Source organism: Esox lucius, chromosome 9 (assembly GCF_011004845.1).
Source record: "Esox lucius isolate fEsoLuc1 chromosome 9, fEsoLuc1.pri, whole genome shotgun sequence".
In the NCBI taxonomy this organism is placed as follows: Eukaryota; Metazoa; Chordata; class Actinopteri; order Esociformes; family Esocidae; genus Esox; species Esox lucius.
This window is the reverse complement of record NC_047577.1, coordinates 16,271,765-16,293,756: the sequence shown is the minus strand read 5'-3', so window position 1 is coordinate 16,293,756 and position 21,992 is coordinate 16,271,765. Positions and strand designations below refer to the sequence as shown.

The window sequence follows — 21,992 nt, the reverse complement described above, 5'->3', positions numbered from 1 at the left end:
TTTGGCCCGCGGGTTTGGCGTTTTCTGGAGTAATCTACATCTGACACGGCACAGTTTTCAGATGGTGTTTTATCATCATTCCGCATGTCTGTGTTTTTCATAGACCTCAATCTGGCCTTCGAGTTGGGCGGAATGGCAGTAACTGTCAGGGTCCTCCCATTAACATGATCATGTGGTGCTCACAGTGAAGCGAGTTCACTGAGTCAACCATAGTCTCCAGAATTAATGACCTCTGCACTTACGAATGGATGTTATCTTCGGTTTGAATTATATTGGCCTTAGTCCAGTTAGTCTTCATTCACTAAAGTACCTTCAAAACAGACGCACACACATCCTGACCATGTAACGTTATTGGACTAGGCAACAGTGATGCAATCCTAGCAGTTGGTTGTCAGTGTTGCGATCCCCTAGAGAGCTCTTTTCACTCCACAGGTCTGAAGGCCGTCTCGCCCCTGTCTAGACCCATCAAGACCTCTTGCTTTGACATATCACTTCTCCGACGCCATGCCATGGAGCTCAAAGCCCTATCCACAGAGTGGCTCAGAAAAGAAGTACTGATCAAGGCCTTGGACTGGAACGCAAAGGTCACTGTGATGTCCCTCGGTCTTGTTAGCGGAGACCCTAGTAATGTTGACGGGCCTTGTGGCAGCGCTGGACCCTGGAGAGCACTACCTCAAGTCTTGACCTTGTCATTTTTACTTTAGGTCTTTGGTTTCTGGGTCTTGTTTTGTCTCCCTTTCCCCCTGTATAAATTTTTCTCTCCCCTCCCCAATCTCCATCACCCTTTTTTTTGCTTACCTTTATGTCTGTTTCTGTGTCTCTCTGCCTCTGTCTCGCTACGTGTGTTTCTTCATGTGTGTGTGTGTGTGTCTCACTCTGTCTCATCCCTCCCTCTTCTAACTCAATGTTTTATTTGGATGTAGACTTTCAGGCTGACACCCTGCTACCAACTGACCTGGGTCAGTGACCATATCCTTCTGCCAAATTAAATCAATATAAATCAATTGCTTTAAGTAGAGCTTTTTGTAATGTTTGATAGTGAAAACAAATACTCGTCTGTTCCATCCAGTCTAGCCTGAGCCATGCACTTCATATTAAAATAGAGATGCTGAACAGCTAATGCCTACAACACTAAATGCAGTATTCTAGCTAGCTAACTACTGTAACATTATTCTCTAATCACAATGACTGAGTTGTAATATGACTGCCTTGTTCTGCACCGGGTCATCACAGTATCTATGGAGGCAGCTCAGCTGTGTCGTAGGTTAGCATAGCAGTTGGTGCTTGGGTTAGCAGGGCATGCGGAGGAGGTGCTGTGGGACTTGATTGATTGATTGGTAGGCTAAGCCAATTAAGTGGACATGGCGTGGTTTTGATCATGAAGCCAGTCGCGAACAAAAGATTGCACAACATTGTGTATGAGTGTTGGACTACGAGTTCACAATATCCATCTGTCCACTCACACAGGATAAACAGCTGCTGTCTGCTGTAATGGGGCATGAAACAGGGACCGGACACAGGACAGGTGTTTAGGGCCCTGGAGGGCGTTTTATTAGCTAAAACTGACGGGTGAGTGCAGCAGTTGAGGGAGGAATCAAAACCAAACGACAAGTTAACTTTAAGGGGAGGCGATTGTATTTGTGGCGGTCTACCGGTGGTGGTTTGGGAGGAAAGGGTGCTGGCGTTTGTAATTTCGACGGACCCTGTGCCCTCCAACTCCTGGCCGTCTTCCTCCACTTCCGTCGAGGAGGCTCTTAGGTGTCCCCCGTTGACGGGGTCCCAGCGGGAGGCAGCTGTGCTGAGGCTGGCCTTGCTGGGGGGGGCGTTGGTGCGACTCTGACTTACTGGGTGTGGGCGCGTTCATGCCGCACTGCACAGACTGGGGGATCTACGCAGCCGCTCAGATTGTTTGAATTAGACTCCAAATGTTTTACTTGAGAAATGCTGCAGCCAGCAACTTTTGATAGATATGACATCATTCAACAAAACAGCAACTTGAATTACGAATGTCTTGGATTAATTTGTTAATTTAATATGATGTCTCATAGGGGATAACGGTGCTATTGTTGAAAAGGATAAGCCCATATGTAACAGCGTTCCATACCACAGAAAACCGCACAATGTTGTTCTAAAGGTTCTCATAGCAGAGGCTCTAACTCTATTGCCAATCTCCGCCCGTTTGGCACAGGAAACCCTGTAGGTGTAGCAAGTGAGGACTCCGATTAGATAGTGCAAGTGTCTGCCAAGTGATCCTTGACTTGTATCTGCGTCTGTTTCATTGTAGTGCAGCTGCATCAGGTTCCGTGGGGTTTGTCGCGATATCTCCGGCCGGATACGTGTGCCCTTAAGGGGATGAGGTAACACCGTTGATGCGCCGGGGAATCAGGGAAGCGCCTGGGGGCTGGCAGAACGACAGGACACACCGTAGGCCTTTTGGTGGATTCCCCCGATCTACTTCAGCCTCGGATCGGGTGTGAGAGAGCCTCAGTCGTGGTGGGCGTTGGACCTCTACTGTGCCGGGGCCAGGAGTTCTGACTACAAATAACTCCTGGTGCTATGGGTTGTGTTTATGCTTCATTAGAGAAGGGGACTAGATAGTAAGTGTTGCTACACACGCGGGGAGTGAGTCTCCCTGTGTTCAGGAGATTTCCACAGGGACGCTTTGTTTCTCCTCATTGTCTGGGAATGCCTTTTCACTGTCTGGTGGGATATGTCAGTGCTGTCCACCTGACCTTCATAACACTGGTACTCTGTGATCCCCATCTAGTCCAGTGAGTGTGAATACCATGGCAGGGATATACTTGGAAGCTTCTTCAGAAATACATGATGCTACAACTAGGTTCATTCTCTAGTGGTGGAATGATTTTGTTGAGTGACGAGAATGTATGGAGAAACCAGGAAACAACGATGCGCAACGTTCCACTTTGCTAGTCGAGGAATGTAACTTTTTTTGCTATCGTAATCCCCGGTATAATTTGTAGGCCATATTAAATCCCACTCTCTTGGATGTTTTGAGAGCTCTGAAGTCCTATCAGTGTTGTTCTCAGAGATGTAGAACTGCTTATCTACGGTTGTTCTTGTCTGAGTGTCCCGCCGTGTGCTCTTTGGTCTTATAGCCAGCGGTCTATTTGTATTTGCATTGGGAATGAAATCGCACAACAAGCAGTCTGTTTCCGATAATTACAGATATGTCCTTTCATATTATCTTTCCTGTATGCAGACATTCCTCCCGGGGCCTGTTTACAGATAATGTTACTTTACATACCGTTCAGACAGCATTGTACTTAAGTAACATCATCTGTCAGAGATTAGGGAATTGTCAGTTTCTTTATTATATTTTGTATCTATAATGTTTCGGAAGAACACAATTGAATACGCCCGTAGTCTTCAGCTCACTACTTACTACACCAGAGTGATTTGGCAAGTGCCTCCAAGTCCTCGATGAAGTTAAAAGTAGCCTCAACCTTGGAGTCATTCAACACAATAGTCCAGGGGCAAAGTGGTTTGGACATGGAAATAACCACTTCATAGCAGTGTTTTTTTTTTTTATAAGCGTCATCTAGGCTTGAATCTCTGATTGTAATCAAAGATATGGGATGGTGTTTCTTTTGTTACAGCAAAAGCAACTGACATAGTTAAATAGAGGATTGCAGCGTTTATAGTGCCTCACAGACTGTATTCCCCTGAGACATTTATGGAAGGAGGGTGAGAGAATATCCAGTTAGTTGATTTGTAGGAAATTACATGTTTAGTCAAGGATAAACGCCACTTACACCAAGTCATTTTCACTGTGCTTTGGGATTGTTAACCGCATCTAACACCTATGTACACGAGACCGTTCAAACAAAGTCTGATTTACCCGTTGGCTAGTGTTGTCATGCTAAAGTAGCGTTAGCTAGCCGTTTCATGCTAGGACAGGGAAAGCCGGATCAGTGACAGCAAACAAATAGTGAGGTAACAGTAACCATAACAGGATCAATGTTTTAAATGTAATGATATAGAGGAAAGGGAATAGCACCACCAGTCATACTAGCATGTAGCCGTCGTTATGGATCCTCACAGAGGAAAGCCTTTGGCGGAATGTAAATGAGTGTCATAGAGTTTCCTGTTGGACGTTTGCACCGGCGCGCTGAATTTGAGTCTGGCAGGCAGTTTTGTCTGGGGGGAGAATGAGTATTGAGTGTCGCTGTCATTAAATGAGGAGGCGTATAGCTTGTGAAATTAGATTAGGTCCCATAGCTGATGTGTTTTGAGGAAAAGCCTTTCATGTGATTCGTCTCCGGCTCTGAGGCACTTCACAACTCTGGCTGGGTTTATGGTGAGGGCAGTGGGATAGGGTTCAAGTAGGCCTACATCTTTTCTATGGGTGTTTTGGCGGGTGCTGATGGGGAACCAAACGGATAAATACGGGCGCGCGCGCACACTTACACAGTGTTTAAGTCATAATGGATCAGAGTTGGCCCAGTTTTCAAAAGTTATATGTTGATATTTTTGATCGAATTAAGTCTGGGATTCAGGACAGTTTGTCTGTTAATGAGTGAGGTTATACAATCTCATGATCACAGCGACTTGCTCTGCATCTTCCCTTTGGATGTTGAGTACAAGTCCAAGAGATAAAGTCAAACTCTACTTACATTTCTGTTCAACCAGATTTTCCTCACAAGGACAGCTGGGGAAAGCGTGTCTCCTTTGTTAATTTGCTGTTAACGTACTGCTAATAGGGTATGCATCCAATACCAGTGGTCATCCATCACTAATCCTAAAATGAAATGATGCTTTTAGACTGTTACAGCTAAATGTATTTCATTTCAATATTATGTGTACATTTGATCGCTGCAAAACCTGAAAACGTTTTATATAGAACTGGCACTGTAAAACATAGAACTGTCTCCGTTTAAGCATTAACTTGTATAAACCTTTACAGAGCCATGTGCAGTCATGTGTGCTCACAGTTTGGCACCACTAGTAAACAATGATTAAAATGAGTAGCCTTGGCTTAATTGCTATTTTCCTCTATGCTGCTGCAATTGCCTCTACCCACTAACCGCAAAAAGCAACGATGCCAGCAAGACCGGAACATCAGTAAAGACCATGTTGCTTCTTTAGAACAGAGATATATTGTTAATATATTTACTGTAGCATTTCACTTCAATCCTTTCTTTTACCAACTAAGTGCCCTTAGATTAGGAACATTGTCAGAAATGGCGAACACATTTTGGTGGTCTGAAATCGTACTGAGTGTGTCTCATCTCCCATCTCCGTGCAGCTCTAAAGAGGTCTTTCGAGGTGGAGGATGTGGACTCCCGGCGTGCCCCGAACAACGCCAGCCCTCGTCCCCTCATGTCCCCCACCAGCATCTACTACCGCGAGCTGGGCGCCAGCAACCAGAACAACGGCTCGGTCTCCAAGAGCATCATGGGAGGGGGAGGCTCCAAGACCCCTGAGCCCATATCCCGGGGGCGAACGGAGCTCTCCATCGACATCTCCTCCAAGCAGGTGGACCCAACAAGCCCCGGTTCCCTCCGGTTTGTCGCGAAACGCCCCGAAGTCCTGGGCCACTCCAAGACTCCCGACATGGGCCACAAGCGGGAGGTCACCTTCGCCAAGACTCCCCAGGAGGCCGTGATTCGTGGAGGGCCCCGGACCCCCGAGCCCCCGGGCCACCCGCGGAAGTTCGACTCCCCCGGGGCGGGGGACGGCCCTGCCGGCAGGACCGCGCCGGGGATCGGCGTCGCCAAAGGACCCGAGCCGACGGGGAACGGGAAGAACCACGAGAATCACGGCCATCACGTCGCCGTGCACCATCCTCACCACCCGAACCCCCACCACAACACCATAGTCACCACCATCCGCTGCTCCTCCCCCAGCCACGCCGGTCGGGCGAACTCTCCCAAGCCTGACAGTGAGTATCATGTCCCTTCATCTGACCCGATTCTGACTTTTCAACCTCTAAGTGGGTTTCTATCTTAGATGCCTGGTTCTGTGTTGAGGCCCATTATCCATTATTGTCCATTTATCTCAGTGGGAAAGTAGCCTCGAGCTCTGGGTTTGCGCTCCTCCGGTCCCACGCTGGGTGTTCCTGTCCTGTAGGAAGTGGACTATAAACCAGAGTTTCGAGGCCCGTGCTTGGGTGTGTGTGCGCACGCACGCACGCATGCTGCTAACCACTGCTCACCGTGACTGGGTGAGTCTGATTGTGTGTGTTCGGTCTGGGCTGGCGTTCCCCTGCGGCAGTGCGTTGGCTGCTGAGTGCAGGCTTGGCGTGAGAAAGCATGGAGGCCCAATGAGGCGTTCTGGCAGTAATGGGTTCACACCACTGATCTGGGACCTGTTCCTAGGAGACCCATTAATATGGAGTCCCCTCTGTTAGCCTGACTGTGGAACAAGGAAGGAGAATAGCTTGAATAATATACACACGCCACTGATCTGGGGCTTCTAGAAGACTCCCTGCTTTCCAACACTGTGCCTGAATGGATCTGGTATGCAGGGCTGATTATGTTGGAGCAACGCCTCTGTTTAGATGTTGTGTGGGCAAATATATCAGGTTGTCATGCCGAACAGGATCTGGGAACAACAGAACATAACCCTCCGGGATTTATTCAACCTCCATGCTACGCGGCAGAGCACGTGCGGCCTAGCGATTCCCTGGGACACGTGTCTTTCTCGAACACCCCCAATTGGTGATTTTATTTTCCACGGAAAGCATCATTCCCGGAAAGACTTGGTGAGCCGATCTCATATAGAGCAGAAATTTGGACCCCCATACCGGGCCTGCAGAGGAGTTCTATTTGATTAACCCAGCCTGGGCTTGTCTGTCCGTGTTCTGTTCTGGCTGAGGCCTAGCGCCATCATTAGCGCTTTGGCACGACCGTGAGGTAACGGCAATGTTTCCCTGTCTCACTCTTGCATGGGATGAATGTGCCCACGGACAGGGCGAACATATTGCTAAGACATACCAGGGTGTTTTAGCCGGCAGCAGCGTCTGACTAATTAGGGCTCTGTTAACAAACATGTGCACGCACAAGTATACACACAAGTGCAGAGGCAAGGTAAACAAACGCGCGCACACACACACACACACACGCATACACTCCTGTTTTTCCTTTATCATAACACACACGCGCGCGCGCACGCACACGCACATCTCTCCTCCCCGTGCAGACAGAGCGTGCCTCAGCCCCCAGAAGGGCTGTCCGACACGAGCCAAGTCAGATTCCTGTAAACGAAGGGATAAAACCCTAAGCCAACTATGACCTAATTTGTCAGCATTTACGCAGTCTTTGGACAGCCTTTCGAAAGTCTTTAAACAATGTTTAAATACTGTTTGGGAAATGTTGAGGCACCTTAGACTGTGGGAATACAGTATGGGGCCCTGCTGAGGGAACGACGTTGGACGAGTTGTTTTGTTTATCAGATGTGTCCATTCCTAAATGGCACTGCTTTCCCTGGTCATTACCTCGAAGGGCTCTGATGAGACGTAGTTCACAAAACACAGGGGTTCGCCGGCTTCCTCGAAAACCACAGTTAACAGATAAATTGTGGGGTTCAGTATTTTTTTTAAACCAGTATGTTCCAGTCAGTGCTGTAAGCAACATTGCCAAGAATTTCATTGCCGACTGTATTTAATGAAATATAATGATGGAGGCCTTTGGTTCATGTTGACACAGACCATTTAGTATTAGGTCTTCCTGGATTGGAACGGTATCGGAATTTATGGCCTTACTTTATCATTCATTTGCCAATATTAACAGATTTTATGGAAAGGTGTGTGTGTGTGTGTGTGTGTGTGTGTGTGTGTGTGTGTGTGTGTGTGTGTGTGTGTGTGTGTGTGTGTGTGTGTGTGTGTGTGTGTGTGTGTGTGTGTGTGTGTGTGTGTGTGTGTGTGTGTGTGTGTGTGTGATTTCTTGGAGTCTTGTACTGATGGGTCCGTGGGGGCTGTGACGAGACCCACCCTCAGGGTCCAATGTGGGCTGATAGGATCAGTGCAACGAAGACATCGCAGCACTGCAATATACACTACGTTAAGGTTTCATCAGATTTGGTGTCAATTAAGAAGATTTTGGCTCCGATATAATTTGCAACTGGACTGCACTTTACATCAATAGGTAACTATGAGTGACGGACGTGATTGTTCTACATGTGTCTTAAACATAATATCCTCTTTCAGTGCAAGATATTTTCAAAAGAACTATGGAAATATAACTCAACATTTCCGTACACATTGTTGACTCAGTTCATGTGAAGCTTTCAACTTTACCCTGCTCTGTGTTTTTCTGCGTTAGAAGTCATTTTCCTATCCATTACATTTTTCCAACAGGAAATGACATCAGACACACACACTCTGGCTTCCTTCCGTGTCAGGGGCGATTGTTTTCCTTTGTTCTGACTTCACTGTTCTTCCTCTCTCTGCCTGAGTCATGTAATCTCACCATAATGGAGTACGTTACCACCTTTTACTCCCTTCACCAGTGTTGTCTTTACCAGTTGTATCCACAGCCCTGTATCATCACTATGGCTTCACGCAGATTCGGGAGAGCTGAAGATAGCAGCAAGCCTTCCTACTAAGCCTCCACAGAAAGCCATTCTGCTTTTTTCCAACACTGCTCATCCACACAGTAATGGCTTGGACCTATAATGCTGTGCCACCTGAGAGGGAAAATAGTATTAAACAAATGTTAAATTCAGTCATTTTCTGATCAATGTACATGATCACCTAGCCATCTGTTTCAATATATTTTGTATGTACTGCTTAAGGGAATGGAGTAGACAATTATCTTCAATCTGTTGGACTGTACTGTACAATCTTTGTAACCTTGTCCCTTCCACGTTTACCTTTGCTTGGATTGTGAAGGTTCTGTTTTGCCTGAGTTGAACCCCGTTTGACACCCCCACATTCAGAGGCCCCATTATACTGTAGCTACACAGAGAAAAGCCTGTTGAGGGTCAAGCTGATACTGTGGGAGGTGGTTGGTTAGTGGCCGGGTGGGCGGTTATGGCATCCTTTCTGCCACTACAAACCCCGTAGCCCAGCTTTGGATTTGTTTGTTTAAGAGTCGTCATGACATCTCATTGGCCCTGACCTCGCATGTTTGGTCGAGCAGGCCACAACAAATGAGTTTGATTGAACCCCCCCCAACCCTCCATGCTCCTAAGGTGGCCTGCGCTGTGTCGCCTGCCCCTGTTTCTCGCACCCCCACCCCCCCCCCACCCCCCCCTGCCAGCACCGAAGCCACAGGCAGAGAGCCAGAAGGGTTAGGGAGATCCCAGACTGATTAGTATGATTAGCGGTGGACCCCCCAGGACGGTAGGTTTGGGTAACAGGGGCTTGCTATTCCCATCTGGTCGGGGTCACAATATTGTTACAGCCTCTAATGACATCACATGCACACTGTACGGGGGAATCAAGTAGAGACATTCCCGAAAGCAAAGAAATCTTTTGTACTAAATCCCTGCAATTTCCCAGCGCTATATCAAGTTTCCATTTTCCACTTCCCTATGTCATTCCATGCTGCACGCATATGTGGAATTAGAATGACCTACAGCGCTATGTGATTAAACCTACTTCAGCTTTAAAGGGGTTTTAGCTGAAGCACTCTGATTGGTATCTCCAGTGAAGTCGTTTTGATAAAGCAGCTCATGACAGCCGGGCCTGGCATTCATCATAGCATCAGACGCCATGCAGAGATGGGCTATCTATCCAGCTGTCAAGGAACCTGGGACTGAATACACCAGACACGCATCACTTTCTCTCAACACATCTTTCCGTCTGTCCGCTCTTTTTGCCCTTCTTTTTTCTTTGTTTCTTTCTTTTGTTCGTCCTTTCAATCTTTCTTAGGGTCAGAGTTCAGCGGGTGTGCACTCGGGAGTCTGGCTTGACATTTGTTCTCAGTTTGTGGGGAGTAATTGGTAGGGGGCAACAAATTGACTAATTTGTCCTCCATTAAGACTGACCTGAGGGCTGTGAGAGGGGAAGAGAGGATGGCAACAGGGTTTAGGCCAGGGGAAACTTTGCTTTTACATAGCTTGCGAGCATGGGCTCTAAGCATGGTTTCTTATGTACGTGCACAAACCCCCACACACACACACATCAATATAGACAGCTTTCAAATGAATGTTTATTTTCACTCGGACGGATTCTGTTTTGTCCACCGCATGGATTTTTGAAGAGAAAATGTGAAAAATGGGGAGGTGTTGCAGGAGAGGGACAGATGAGAGGTAGGAGATGAGAGAGCAGTAATAAGAGCATACAAATTTTAGGAAAGAAGAACCATTAAAGACGGTTAGCTTTATACATGCATTTTTTTTTTTTTATGTTAACGTAAATACCATTTCAGGTTGAGTGTGGGTTTTCTTATTTCCGGATAAGTCTTGTTCTCACATGTGTTGGCTGATCTCAGCTCTCTCTTTCTCCCCCTACAGAGCATGTGGTCATGGCTGATCTCCAACAGGGTCACATGTTTTCATACAGTACCTCTGTGTTAGCATTAGTGCCAAACTAGTGTGCTGTCAGTAGACTGTTAGCCATTCTCCCCCAGCTCCCCTGGGGTCTAGAGGTATAAGTTGTCTGTGGGTGCAGAGCTCATAGTGGCCAGCAGGAGGTGCCGTATAACAGATGGAGTGTGGGGAAATGGTTGTTGGCTGGCAGGTAACAATGGTGTCTTATACAGGACATTGCTGAAGGCTTGCACAGTACTAAACAGTGCATGAACATCGCTTATTCTCTTATCCACTCTTTTTCTCCATCTATCACTCCTTCGTTGTCTTGCTGAAACTGAATAAATGGGTATCTGGTGGCATTTTGTGGGATTTATCCCTGATGGGATTTTAAGTGTTAGTAGGTCGACTGTGTTGTTGGGAAAGCCTGTAACTGATTAGGGTTAGGGCCCATCCACTGTGGGCGGAGTTGAAGCGGAAACAGGACGACGTCCCTCCGATAAGATTCCCGGAAGCTTCAGTTCACTCAACTGCCTCTAGAGGAGGGGTCAGAAGGTCAGAGAAGATTCCCATGCCGCCCAACCGAGAATCCTGGTCCCCTCTGCACAGAGAACCATTTCCAGGAGTCTAGGCAGGCCCTCTGGGTACTTCCAGTCTCCCTGTCTGAGGCGCTATCTCCCAGTCCCTTACCAATGTCAGCCGGGCCCAGCGCTGGTCACAGCCATACACAATAGGTAAGGCCGGGAGTCTTTCCTGGCCCCTCGACCGCCAGCCCATGCTAATCAGCACTATCAGTGTCTGGGCCCCTCCTCTGGCTCTGCCATGGCCTTTTATCTTGTTTGTTCTAGTTTATCATCCCGAGCTGTTTGTCTGGACCTCCTCAAGGCACTGCACCCAGCCACGGCTTCACGTTTTCTCTGAGTCGTCGTCGCGGCCTCGTACCGCCCACTGTCCAGCTGGTTGTCAAAGCGGAGGTCAGCTTGCGGTCAGCACCTCACTTGTCAACACTCTGCGCCCACTAACTGCGCTTGCTCCGTTCACCGTACGATATGGCGGCGTGTTTGAGCGATCCAACTCTCACGTTCACCGTAACGGCGTATTTCATCCAGACGTTGACGGGTTGAACACAGCATGCAGCTGGGGGGAGATTGTGAGCGGGTGTGGTTTCGTGCAGGATCCCCCCCCTCCTCCTCCTTGCTCATGTGTGTGCCCTTTCTTGTTGGTCAGACAGGTGGCCTCAACAACAACTCATTTGCATATATTCTTCCATCAGTTGAGTCTGGTTGGAGTTTTTGTGATGTATCTTCTGGTATTGCATATAAGTCAGACGCTGTCATTGTGGAAGGGGTTGGGACTTTTGCTTGTCACAGGCAACTTGTCCATACCTACAATGCATTTCTGGACCAAATTTGAGCAAATTATGTGTTGATCTGTTGAGAACCGGCATTTAAAAAATGACGTTGATTGGCACATGCAGAAACCTAAAAAGCCCATTAACATGTGTCCTTGCATAGTGGTACTATACAGAAAACTATCGGCCATGCCAAGCTGTAGCGTACAGTAGGTCAGTGTTCAGTTCAGCTGTCTCTGCATCCAGAGGTTTTGAGGTCAGAGCTATACTTTGAGTTTTTATAACAACACTACCTCGAGAAGATCTAAATGCATTCCCCCATGATTTTGATTGAGAGTGAATGGTTACCAGGCTATAGTGGAGAACTACCACTTGCAGTGATTTTTTCTGTTATACTATGCTCTTGTGATGGTTTTTGTTATTCGATGGTACCTAAGTTATTACATTTGGTTCCGTAATGTAGCACAAAACGTAGGTGAAGGATATTTGTTACTGTTGAGAACCTGGCAGCTACACCTCTCTCAGCTGGACTCTGTAGTGGTAATCAACCCACATGGAAACAGATCTAGAACGGCAATGGCTGTTGCAGTCAATATTTCCGGAATGTAAGTAAGTGTTTTTCCATGTCAGCCTCAGTTCAGTGTGGTAAAGGATGTAGTTGTGGATCTTGACTTACAAGGTTTCTCCTGCAGTTATTGATCTTTAGCTAATCAATGTAAGAGGATTGTCAGTTACGAACAAGCTCAGAGACAATCTGTTTTAGTTCAAATATGTGCTTTCTGGCAGTTTACCTCGATTTGGTATTCCTGTTACTTTACCAGGTTTTTTGGTATAAGCTGACATCCATTTTATACTTCCTCTGTGCATAATGGAAGTACAGTACAGTAATTATGGGTGCATAGAGTGTTGTAGCTTAGATTCGCAATTGGCAAGACACTGCCTTATGGATGCCAACTTAACAGTGGGGCAAATTATACTAATCTCTCTAAGTCATTATTGCACAGATAGTAACATTTAATATTTTGACCTGACTTAAATCTTAATCCCCTTTGTCATCGATTAAACAACACACACACACACACACACACACACACACACAGTCACACACCTAGATTAACAAGTTAGCAACTTTTTCACCCTAGCCCTGCTGTGTGAAACATTTACTGGGGAAAAAAACAATTCCTGTAGGTGTGGAGGCCAGTTAATTTTTTTTAACAAATAACAATGTTGTCATTTGTAATCATCTGGATAGGCATATGAATTTGTTAAGTTTATTTAGAGTACATCAGCAGCTGTCACAAAGGTCTTAAACAACTATGCAACCTAAGATCCAACACGATACCAGATAAAACACGATGAGTTACTTCAGACTGACCCACAACACGTATAATAGTGCAGCAGAGATACTGGTGAGGGATACAATGGTTGTCGGGGGTCAACGTGGCCCCTGACCAGCATTTATATCGCCGACACGGGGCCGGAAATAGCTTCACCCACTTTGCCTAGCATAGCCGCACTATAGCCCACACTGTTTTCTTTTATCGCACAAGAACCAGGGGATGGAAATGTGGACAAAAGGATCTCGTCATTGACTCCACCAACTGATGTCCAGTATGACAGTTAGTCCTCAGAGTGGATCTCTGCACATACCGCGGATCCTTTGGTAATTCCATTTTTTTAAATACGTGTAATAAGTATTAGGGTTTAATGTTTTCCAGAGAATGTACCGATTCTGCTTCCCAAGAAAATTGCAAGATCTGTGTTTCACATCCTGAAATTTGCAAGATCTGTGCATATCCTATTCAAGGGCGTTGGTTTGTGTTTCATATTTAAAGGGGTCAGGGTAAATAGTTAATTTTCAGTATTTTCCGGGGGGTCAAACTTACCTGCCTATAATATTGGTGGGGTCATGACCCCTTGCCCCCTCTGGAATATTTTCCCCTGATTCCATATCTTCAATGATATAAAATAACTTCATCTTTGTTTGTTGCTCCAGCTGTGAAAGACCAGTATGTTCCCTTGAGTCTTTCTTTTTAGAAACGTACATGTTTTTATCTCAAATGGAAGGGAACTAGATTTTCATTACTTCTGTATTTTTGGAACCATTTACACTTATATGGGCGGAGTCTGACAGTGGAAAAAATAAAAGAATGTATCTATCACAAACACATGGTATTTATACACAAATGTGCTCAGACATGTTTGTGGATGTATGTGCTGACACTAGCTCTGTGTATTGTTAAGCTTTACCTTTCAAAGGTTATAAACGTTTGTTTTAACTTCACCCGTAGACGTTTTCGTCCCTTGACGACACTAAAGCACTGGTGTGGTGACCCTGGGAACTTGTTGCACGCAGAGTCACACGGTCAAACACAGACAAAATAACAGCTTGTAGGTTGACCAGTTTCTCGCCTCATCGTTAAATAACTGGCTAAACACAAACCACCACGTTGGGAGTCATTTTCCTATGGGAATATCCAGCTTTGACAGCGTAGCTAAGCTTACTCAGCTCAGAGGAACACTGAGAGGAGCTCATAGGTGAACTTTCACTGCGGTGATGAATAGAGCAGCCGAGTGTTGTGCTCAGTAATGGGACTCGGGAGGGAAGACGTCATGGTGGAAAGTTGGAGAACATTGTAGAACAGCTGAACGTTTCAGAGGAAAGGGCAGCAATACTGCCTCTGACTATGTTTGACTGTCTCCGTCGCTGGCTAACTATATTGCCAGTGTTTGCAGACACAGAAACCTTTTTGAGCAATTTCATGTATTCTCCCTTTTCAAACCATTCTGTCATGTCCTTTGAAAGAGGATACACCACTGTTTAAATTAACTTTGATCTTAAAAGGAAAGAAGTTGACAACTTGTCATGTTATGACTAGACTATTTGGGCTTTAATCTAACTATAAAGAGAGATAATCCCTTGCCTCTGTCTGTCTCCTCTGTTTATTCATGTACAGCACACGCCAAGGTTTCTATTATGGATAATTATTGTCAAAACTTTGGGAAGTTTTCTGGAATGGCCGCACAGAGAGAAAGTGTGTAATCACAGAGTCCCGTCTTCCTCTCCTTCTTCTCCTCCATTCCGAGCTGAGTCATTCTGCTCCCCCAATTCTGGCTGGAATTAGGGGCAGGGATTTCCCCGGAAGGCCGATCCGATCCGTGGAGCTCTGTTTATTGTTCAGTCTTGAGGCTCCGGGATAGGAACTTTGAGTTGGGAACGCAGGGAATAGGGAGAGTTAGAGAATCGGTTTCTTAGATCCTAGGCACTATTACCTCTTATTCTGTAGATCTTCGCTTGTGGAAATTTGTTGTGAATTTGTTAAGTTCCTCGTCGGAATAGTCTGTTCTCTGGTGATTCGACGTGGACTGAGACTGAAAGACATGGCTGCATATGGTGCAGAGATGCGCAGCCACCCTGAGATGGAGCTGGTCTGTGAGTATAACTGTCTGTCGGGTCTGTTGGAGAGTATTGAGATGTATCTGGTATGACTGAGACAACTGGTTTGCATTAAGGCCAATCAGTATGACTCCACTTTAGTTGGGACACAGAGGAAGTGGATATATGGTCAGGGAAATCCCAACATGTATTTTTATGTTCTTCTTTTTCTAAAAACCTTGTTGTTTTGGGCACCCAAGGTGATACAGGGTGCAGGAAAGATGCATTTTATTTAAGATTCCCTCTCCCTAATGTTTCGTTTTTTCATTTGTCCTCTTTTGCCAGTTTTGCATGTTGCTTAAGGCACCATGTGTTTAGTTTGGTTACGTCTCTATGAGAATATCCTGGATTAGATTTGAATGGTTTGCACACATACACATTTTGTATAATGCTTGTGCGTTTGTTGAAATCTTTTTTGCATGCTAGTCTTTTATTCCGGCAGAGGTCTGTCTTCTAGTGTCTTTCTCTTCCTCTTTTAAAGGCATGATTTGGGATTTTGTCAACTACGTTCTATCTACGATCTCCTTCATAAATGTTTAAATTAACCTTAATGAAACCCAGGCTTTGCGTTTAACTAGTTAGCATTGGCTTGTGAAACTACCACTAACTTTAAAACTGAAACATAAAAATGGCATCCAGTCTGGGAAGTAGATAAAGGGCATCATTGCCAAAATTCCAAATCTATTCTTTTAACAAAGTTTTATGGCTCTGTTAAGTCACACAGCTGGGAAAGCTTCAGCGGATTAACACAGTTAAACTGAGAAGAAACAACACACTAGACAAACACCTCTAAGGAAAACACCTCCGACCACAAATTCCTACAGTTTATCTACTTTTCAGTCAATGTTCAAACAACAGGTCCTTCGAGGGAGCGCGAGTGTGTGTGTGCCATTTAAGTGTGGATGAAAAAGCAAACAAGGCAAGGGCTATTGTAACCTTGAGCAAGATACAAGCCGAGATGTGAGATGTGTAAGGAGCGCGGTTGGGGGATTGTGTAGCGTTGTTGGAGTACATCCCACTCCCAGAGGGAATAGTACATGTGTACACGGAGGATTAGAAATGGACTGAATGAACTTCATGCCTTAAGGGTGGAGGGAGCTGAACAAGTAGAGGTTAGGAGTTTTCCTGATCATGTGATCAGGTTCCAGCCTGGGCAGGTCACACAGTCGCGGAAAACTCTGAATGAACTGGAATGCCATTATGCTTCTTTTCACACTCCTTGCCAATCAGGATGTTCATGGAATCAGCAAGTGCAAGATCAAGCTGCCTTGACTGATGGCTTCAGCTTGCAAGTGCCCGACCTGCCTGAGGGAGTCACTAGAGTGCGACGAGTAACGGCAACGATGCCTCCCCCACCCCAGGGCATTGTGTGACAGTCAAGGGCGAAACCAGTGGACATGTGTACATATAATGCTGATATAAAAATGGCTATTTACTATTGCTGTAAATGGCAAAAAAAATCTCATTCAACATGCATTGTAAAATAAGGGATACATACACAATCAGTATTTATTTTTTAGGTGCACTCACCCGGTCCCGTTTGCACCAAGGACAGCCTGGATATTTGGGGGGGGGCACGGTTTCTTCAAGGTGTACGAAATGTTCCACAAGAATGTTCGTCCACTCAGGCGTGTCGGTATCACGCAAATGCTGCAGATTGAATTGTCAGTACAGTCGTGCTGCGAACATCCTGCATGACATCCAACCACCTCATCCTGAAGGTGCTCCAGTTATCTAGCATTAGAGCTGCTTAAAAAATATTCTTGAGACATACGGCTTTTTTTGCTTCTTTCAATTATGTACGTTCTTCCCTTTTGTTGTCCCCTACAACTTCCCCAGGTCCGTAGTAAAAAGAAAATAATAATATCTGGCATTATGCCTGCAAAAATAAATCAAAAACATATTGGTTTCCCCAGTAAAAATGACACTGCTTTTTCATTTCTGTTACTCACTTATAAGTTCACGATTATTCGTAGACAAACAACGGAAGTGAATGTTTTGATTCTATGTCAATGATTGAAATTCATCAGATTTCAGACAATTTTAGGTCTAAAAAATGCTTTTTTGTGTGTTTACTTTGAATCCTTAAATCTGACATCTGCCCTTTAATTACATATAGGGGCTTTATAACTTACGGATGGATATAGTGTAAGGTTTGGCTCTTCAGGCTAATGATGACGAACCTTGCTCTGTTGGGTTAAGGTCTCAGCATTGTGAAAGCTATTGAAGTAAATAGGATTTGTCAACCCAGGAGTGTTTGGGATCGCATGCCCACTTCAGCCAGTGGAAACCTGTGTGGAAATTGGGTTTGTTTGCTGCAATAATCTGTGACAAGAGCCGACGAGTAGCGCGTTTTGAAATGCTGTCCTGACCACCACTGTTTTACTGCACAGGTTTTTGCCTGTTTGTGGCACGACTCTTAGTTTGCAGCAGTCTTGCCATTGTCCTAGATGTTTCCATAACCAATGAAATGCGTGAAAATCGGAAGCAGTGAAGGACAGACATTTGTGACGCCGGGACCGGCGAACCTGGCACAGTGCAATTCTCAAAGTCGCTTGGCTGGCGGGTTTTGCCCACTTCAGTATTGAACCAAACACAACTGAGTGCCTCAATACCACAGCCATGTGACTAGGAGGGGTCCATTTTGGGGAAGTGATCAATGAGCCATGTCTCCTTTGAGTGCCATGAGACTTTCGGTCTGTCTTTATAGTGTATATAGGGCCTACCTGCCCCTCTGTGCGGATGAAGGAAGGAGAAAAGCCACTTTGGACCAGAGAGATGCATTCAGGCCTCATCTGGTTGCATGCATCCTCACACACTGTCTCCATTTTGCACCACAGGGGAGCAGAGCAGGCTAGGTTGTAGCTCAACTGGAAGTCCCAGGGAGACGCTTGACTTCCCTTCCTGGACTCAGATAGGCTTAGCCAGATGTTTTCTCCCTCCGCCTTTGTCCTCCTTCATGCCTTCCACTTCTATCTCTCCAGGAAGGGAGGCCGTAAGTCGCTGAGTCATTGACGTGACTCGACTAATCAGCTCCATATGTTTGAAACACCGTGTGGGCCTCCTCTAATCATACCTGACCTAATCAAGAAGCTCCCCTTTGGGGTTGAGCCTGCATTGGTCTTTGGTTGCCTGTTCAGCCCACACTGTTTGATGAGATTGTACAAACCCAAAATGGCCTCCAGCCCCCCCATAACAACAACAACAAACAGAATGACCAACAAAGCAGAGTCAGCCGAGCAATGGTCAACAAGGAAGTGGGTAATTTAATAAGCCAAGTCATTTAAATGTTTGTTTTCAACTGCACTGTGAGGAAGTGGTATTATCGTTGCATTTCATCAAGATAAGGAAGGAAGTCTGAATGTGATCTCTCACCAACAGAGCTCCTCTTTGCCAAATAGCTCTTGTGAGGTCTATTAACTGGAGTTTGGGTTCTGGTCACAGATCAGTTGTTCTGATTGTGATTGAACAGCAGGGGTAAACACCGGGGCTTAAGCTATTTTGAGAGCGGCAGAATGGGTTGAATTACACTGACGCCGACAAATAAGACACTGAATAGGAAACATTTCAGTCAGTGCAGGTTTTTTTTCTTTTTTCCAGTACAATTCCAGTACACAAACAATTTTTTAGAAAAACATTTGTGTGTGTTGTTCTGTGGCCGAAATGGACACATCTGAATGACTGACATACTGTAAACCCTGAGTGCCCCAGTTTAATTTAATGTCACAGTCGTCATTGATAGGTTCAGTCCCTGTTGAATAATCTGATCTCAGTGTTGGAGCATACAGCGCTGCACTAAGGGGAACAAAGCCTGCGGACAATCCTTGGGTCATAAACCACATGTAGCTGCGAATCGTCAAGATATGAACAGCCAGGCCCTACTAATGCATGTTGTGAATGTCACTTCTGAGACTAAACCAGGAGCAGAAGATGAGGACTTTTGTAGAAGATGGACTATGAGCTGTCAAATACAAACTATATGTGGTCGCGCATACACACACATGCACGTCTGTCTGCATGCAACTGAAACTGCTGCCAAGTATAAGATACTGCTCCAACCATGACAGGAAGGAAGTGTTTTTGCAGAAAATGAGAAAACATTTCATTTCACTCATTATCGTGCAAATGAGGGGGAAAAGGTTAACTACGTAAACACTGTACAGGACTATGATCCACACAATTCCACACATATTGCCAGGCTAGGCCTATGCAACAATAGTCTAGTTATGGAACCAAAAGACAATCCCATAGACTTATGCAATTCATTATGTTTGAATTCTTCAGAGTCTACAGAGCTTTTTCCCACAGAATATTTCAAGCTGTTTCTGATGACTATGTTATTCATTAGTTATCTGGGACATATTCCTTTAGTAATGGGGCTGTGAGGCAGACATCAACGTGATGGATGGGGGCTATCGAAGCCCCGGAGGAGACCGTAGAGCTAGGAAAGATGACAAATGAACAAAATCTTCTTGTGGTTTTATAAGATATTAACTTTGGTAGCGGTTAAATATTTCATTTAGGAGGCATTTATTTTAATGTGTTAAGCCTTGAAATTAGACAAAACAATGTTCATAATTAGTCACGCCTGTCGCATTTTCTGTGAAACTGCACTGACTCGAAAATATTGTGGTGCATTATGGGATTCCCCTTCGCCCATGAAGCCAGCGTCATCGCAAGCTCACTGGAAGTGGCCACTTCGGGGTCTAATTAGCCCAGAAACCCTCAGTGACAGCTTTGAGACCCTTGAGCTTGTGGCGGAGGTCCACGCAAATGCACAAATGGGGAGTTGAGGGTAAGGGGATCATTTGGAATTCAGCCTGTCACACACACAAGATATGCACGTGTGCTCTCTCACACACTCATGGGGCAGGGGAGGGGGGAAATTTGTAACAGAAGTTAGATGTAACAGACAGTTTCACACCGGAAACGCTCTCTATAGCACATTCTGTTCACATCTGTTTCTTTCCTTGCACATGCAAACTCCCTCACAGAAATGACCAGTCTAATGTTTTGGTTTTCACCTCTACTGAACACCCATTTTCCTTATCCCTCTGTCCCTCAATCTACATGGACTCACACGTCCAGCACATTCACAATGATCTCTATTCAACTTTGCCAGAACGAGGGGTGTGGAATGCCTGCTGTTGGCTGCCTGGCTCGGCTATTGAGTGGTGGGGTCATGTGATCAGGCTGTGGGGGCGTGGCCTGGGAGAGGCAGCACAGCCTGCCCAGCTGGAGCAGAGATCAGGGTGATTGAGAGGAAAGAGAGAGAGAGGGAAAACAGGGAAGGGTTGGGTGAGTTGTGTCTCTAGTTTTCTGTCTATTCATTACATGCTGTGGCTACTGGTTTCTCTGTTTGTATGTGATTTGCTCTTGCAGAGAGGCTGTGGAGGGGTGAGAGAGAGAGAGAGAGAGAGAGAGAGAGAGAGAGAGAGGGGGGGGGGGGGGAGATGAAGGGGTTGTTCTGTATGTTTTGCTTGTGGATGTTTGGGGTGTATCAAAGTTAATTTGCAAAGTGTCTTGTCCTGTCTTGGTGGGGTTTTGCAACTATGGTGTGAGCTTCATTTGTCAGGGTTTGGGATCTGTAACATGTGGCGTGAGCTCTGTTTTGTCAGGGATATGGCTTTGCAACATGTCGTTTGAGCTCTATTTGTCAACGTTTTGGAACTGTAACACGTAGTCCATGCTCTATTGACCACGGTTTTGGAATGTAATGAATAGTGTGAGCTCTATTTGTCAGGGTGTTGCGACGTAACATAGTGCATGTGTTGTTTTTGGCTGGATTTGGAACGGTAACATATAGTGTGAGTGTGGAATTTGGCAGGGTTTGGAAACCTTGTAATAGTACAAAGAATACTCGGAGCAGGGCATGTAGTGGTTTTCTGTCTTTCTCTTGTTCCGTTGTGCTGCTGTTCAGCTGTCCAGGAGTGTTGGGGTCATTGCTCCCATTCCTTAAGGCTACCCCCCCCCCCCCCCTTTTCCCCTCTCCTCATTCTTTTGTGTCCTCCGCTCCACTCCCAGTTTGAATAATCAATCACCTAAAATGGACGCAGGGAGTGTTTGTTGACCAATTACGTTAGTCCCAATTGGTCCAATCATCTCGTGGTTTAAAGCTTTCTTAATGCCTTTTAAAACTGAATTTCTCCCATCCAGGATTAATTCTAGCATGCCTTTGAGCCATTGCAGTGGATTAGTAAGTAAGACATGATTGCATTTTTGGCAACTTGATGCATCTGTTCTCTGCTATAGATAGGGCAAGGTGAGTCGAAGCGTCGGCACACATTTTCTGCATGAGCCTTCCTTCATCGGAAGACAGGATCTAGAGGACCGCTCCTTACAAACCCAAGACCACCCCTCCCCCTCGTCTCCTTGTCTTGACTCCATTATGGAAAGAAGCCCCCAGCCTGCCCCATCCTATTTGCCGATAGCCATTTGGAGGGACCCTGCTTTTGTGGAAGGTAGCATGGCGGTTTGAACCATTGGGCCGGGAACCCAAATGTTGCCAGGTCAAATTCCTGAGCCCACGAGTTAAAACCAAGTCTGTTGTTCTGTCCTTAAGACAGCAAACCGTTATTAAGGGGTTGGGGATTGAAGCGGAGATAATATTTTGGTTGATCTGTGTATGCAACTGGAGACTAAAACTATGCGTCTTAATTGCTATTTTGCAGTTAATATGAAAGGTCTGATTTGGTTTTTAGTCATTCACGATTGAAGTCACACCAATTCAATTCATTGGATTGACAAAAACCACCATTAGACAACTGTAAC

The 21,992-nt window shown here is 45.7% G+C and overlaps 1 protein-coding gene across 6 annotated transcripts in view; it reads left to right on the top strand.

Annotated features, from left to right (window-relative positions):
- Positions 1-21,992, top strand: part of sept9b (septin 9b) — a 72,942-nt gene that overhangs the window by 26,436 nt on the left and 24,514 nt on the right. For 4 of the 6 annotated variants that reach the window (XM_013135383.4, XM_013135384.4, XM_013135385.4 and 1 more), the window contains exon 2: positions 5,267-5,902. In XM_013135383.4, coding sequence (XP_012990837.1) covers positions 5,267-5,902 — 636 coding nt within the window. Of the gene's footprint in view, positions 1-5,266; positions 5,903-15,029; positions 15,219-20,405; positions 20,520-21,992 lie in introns of those variants that run through there. The other 2 variants (XM_010902148.5, XM_010902151.5) reach the window with 2 other exon arrangements.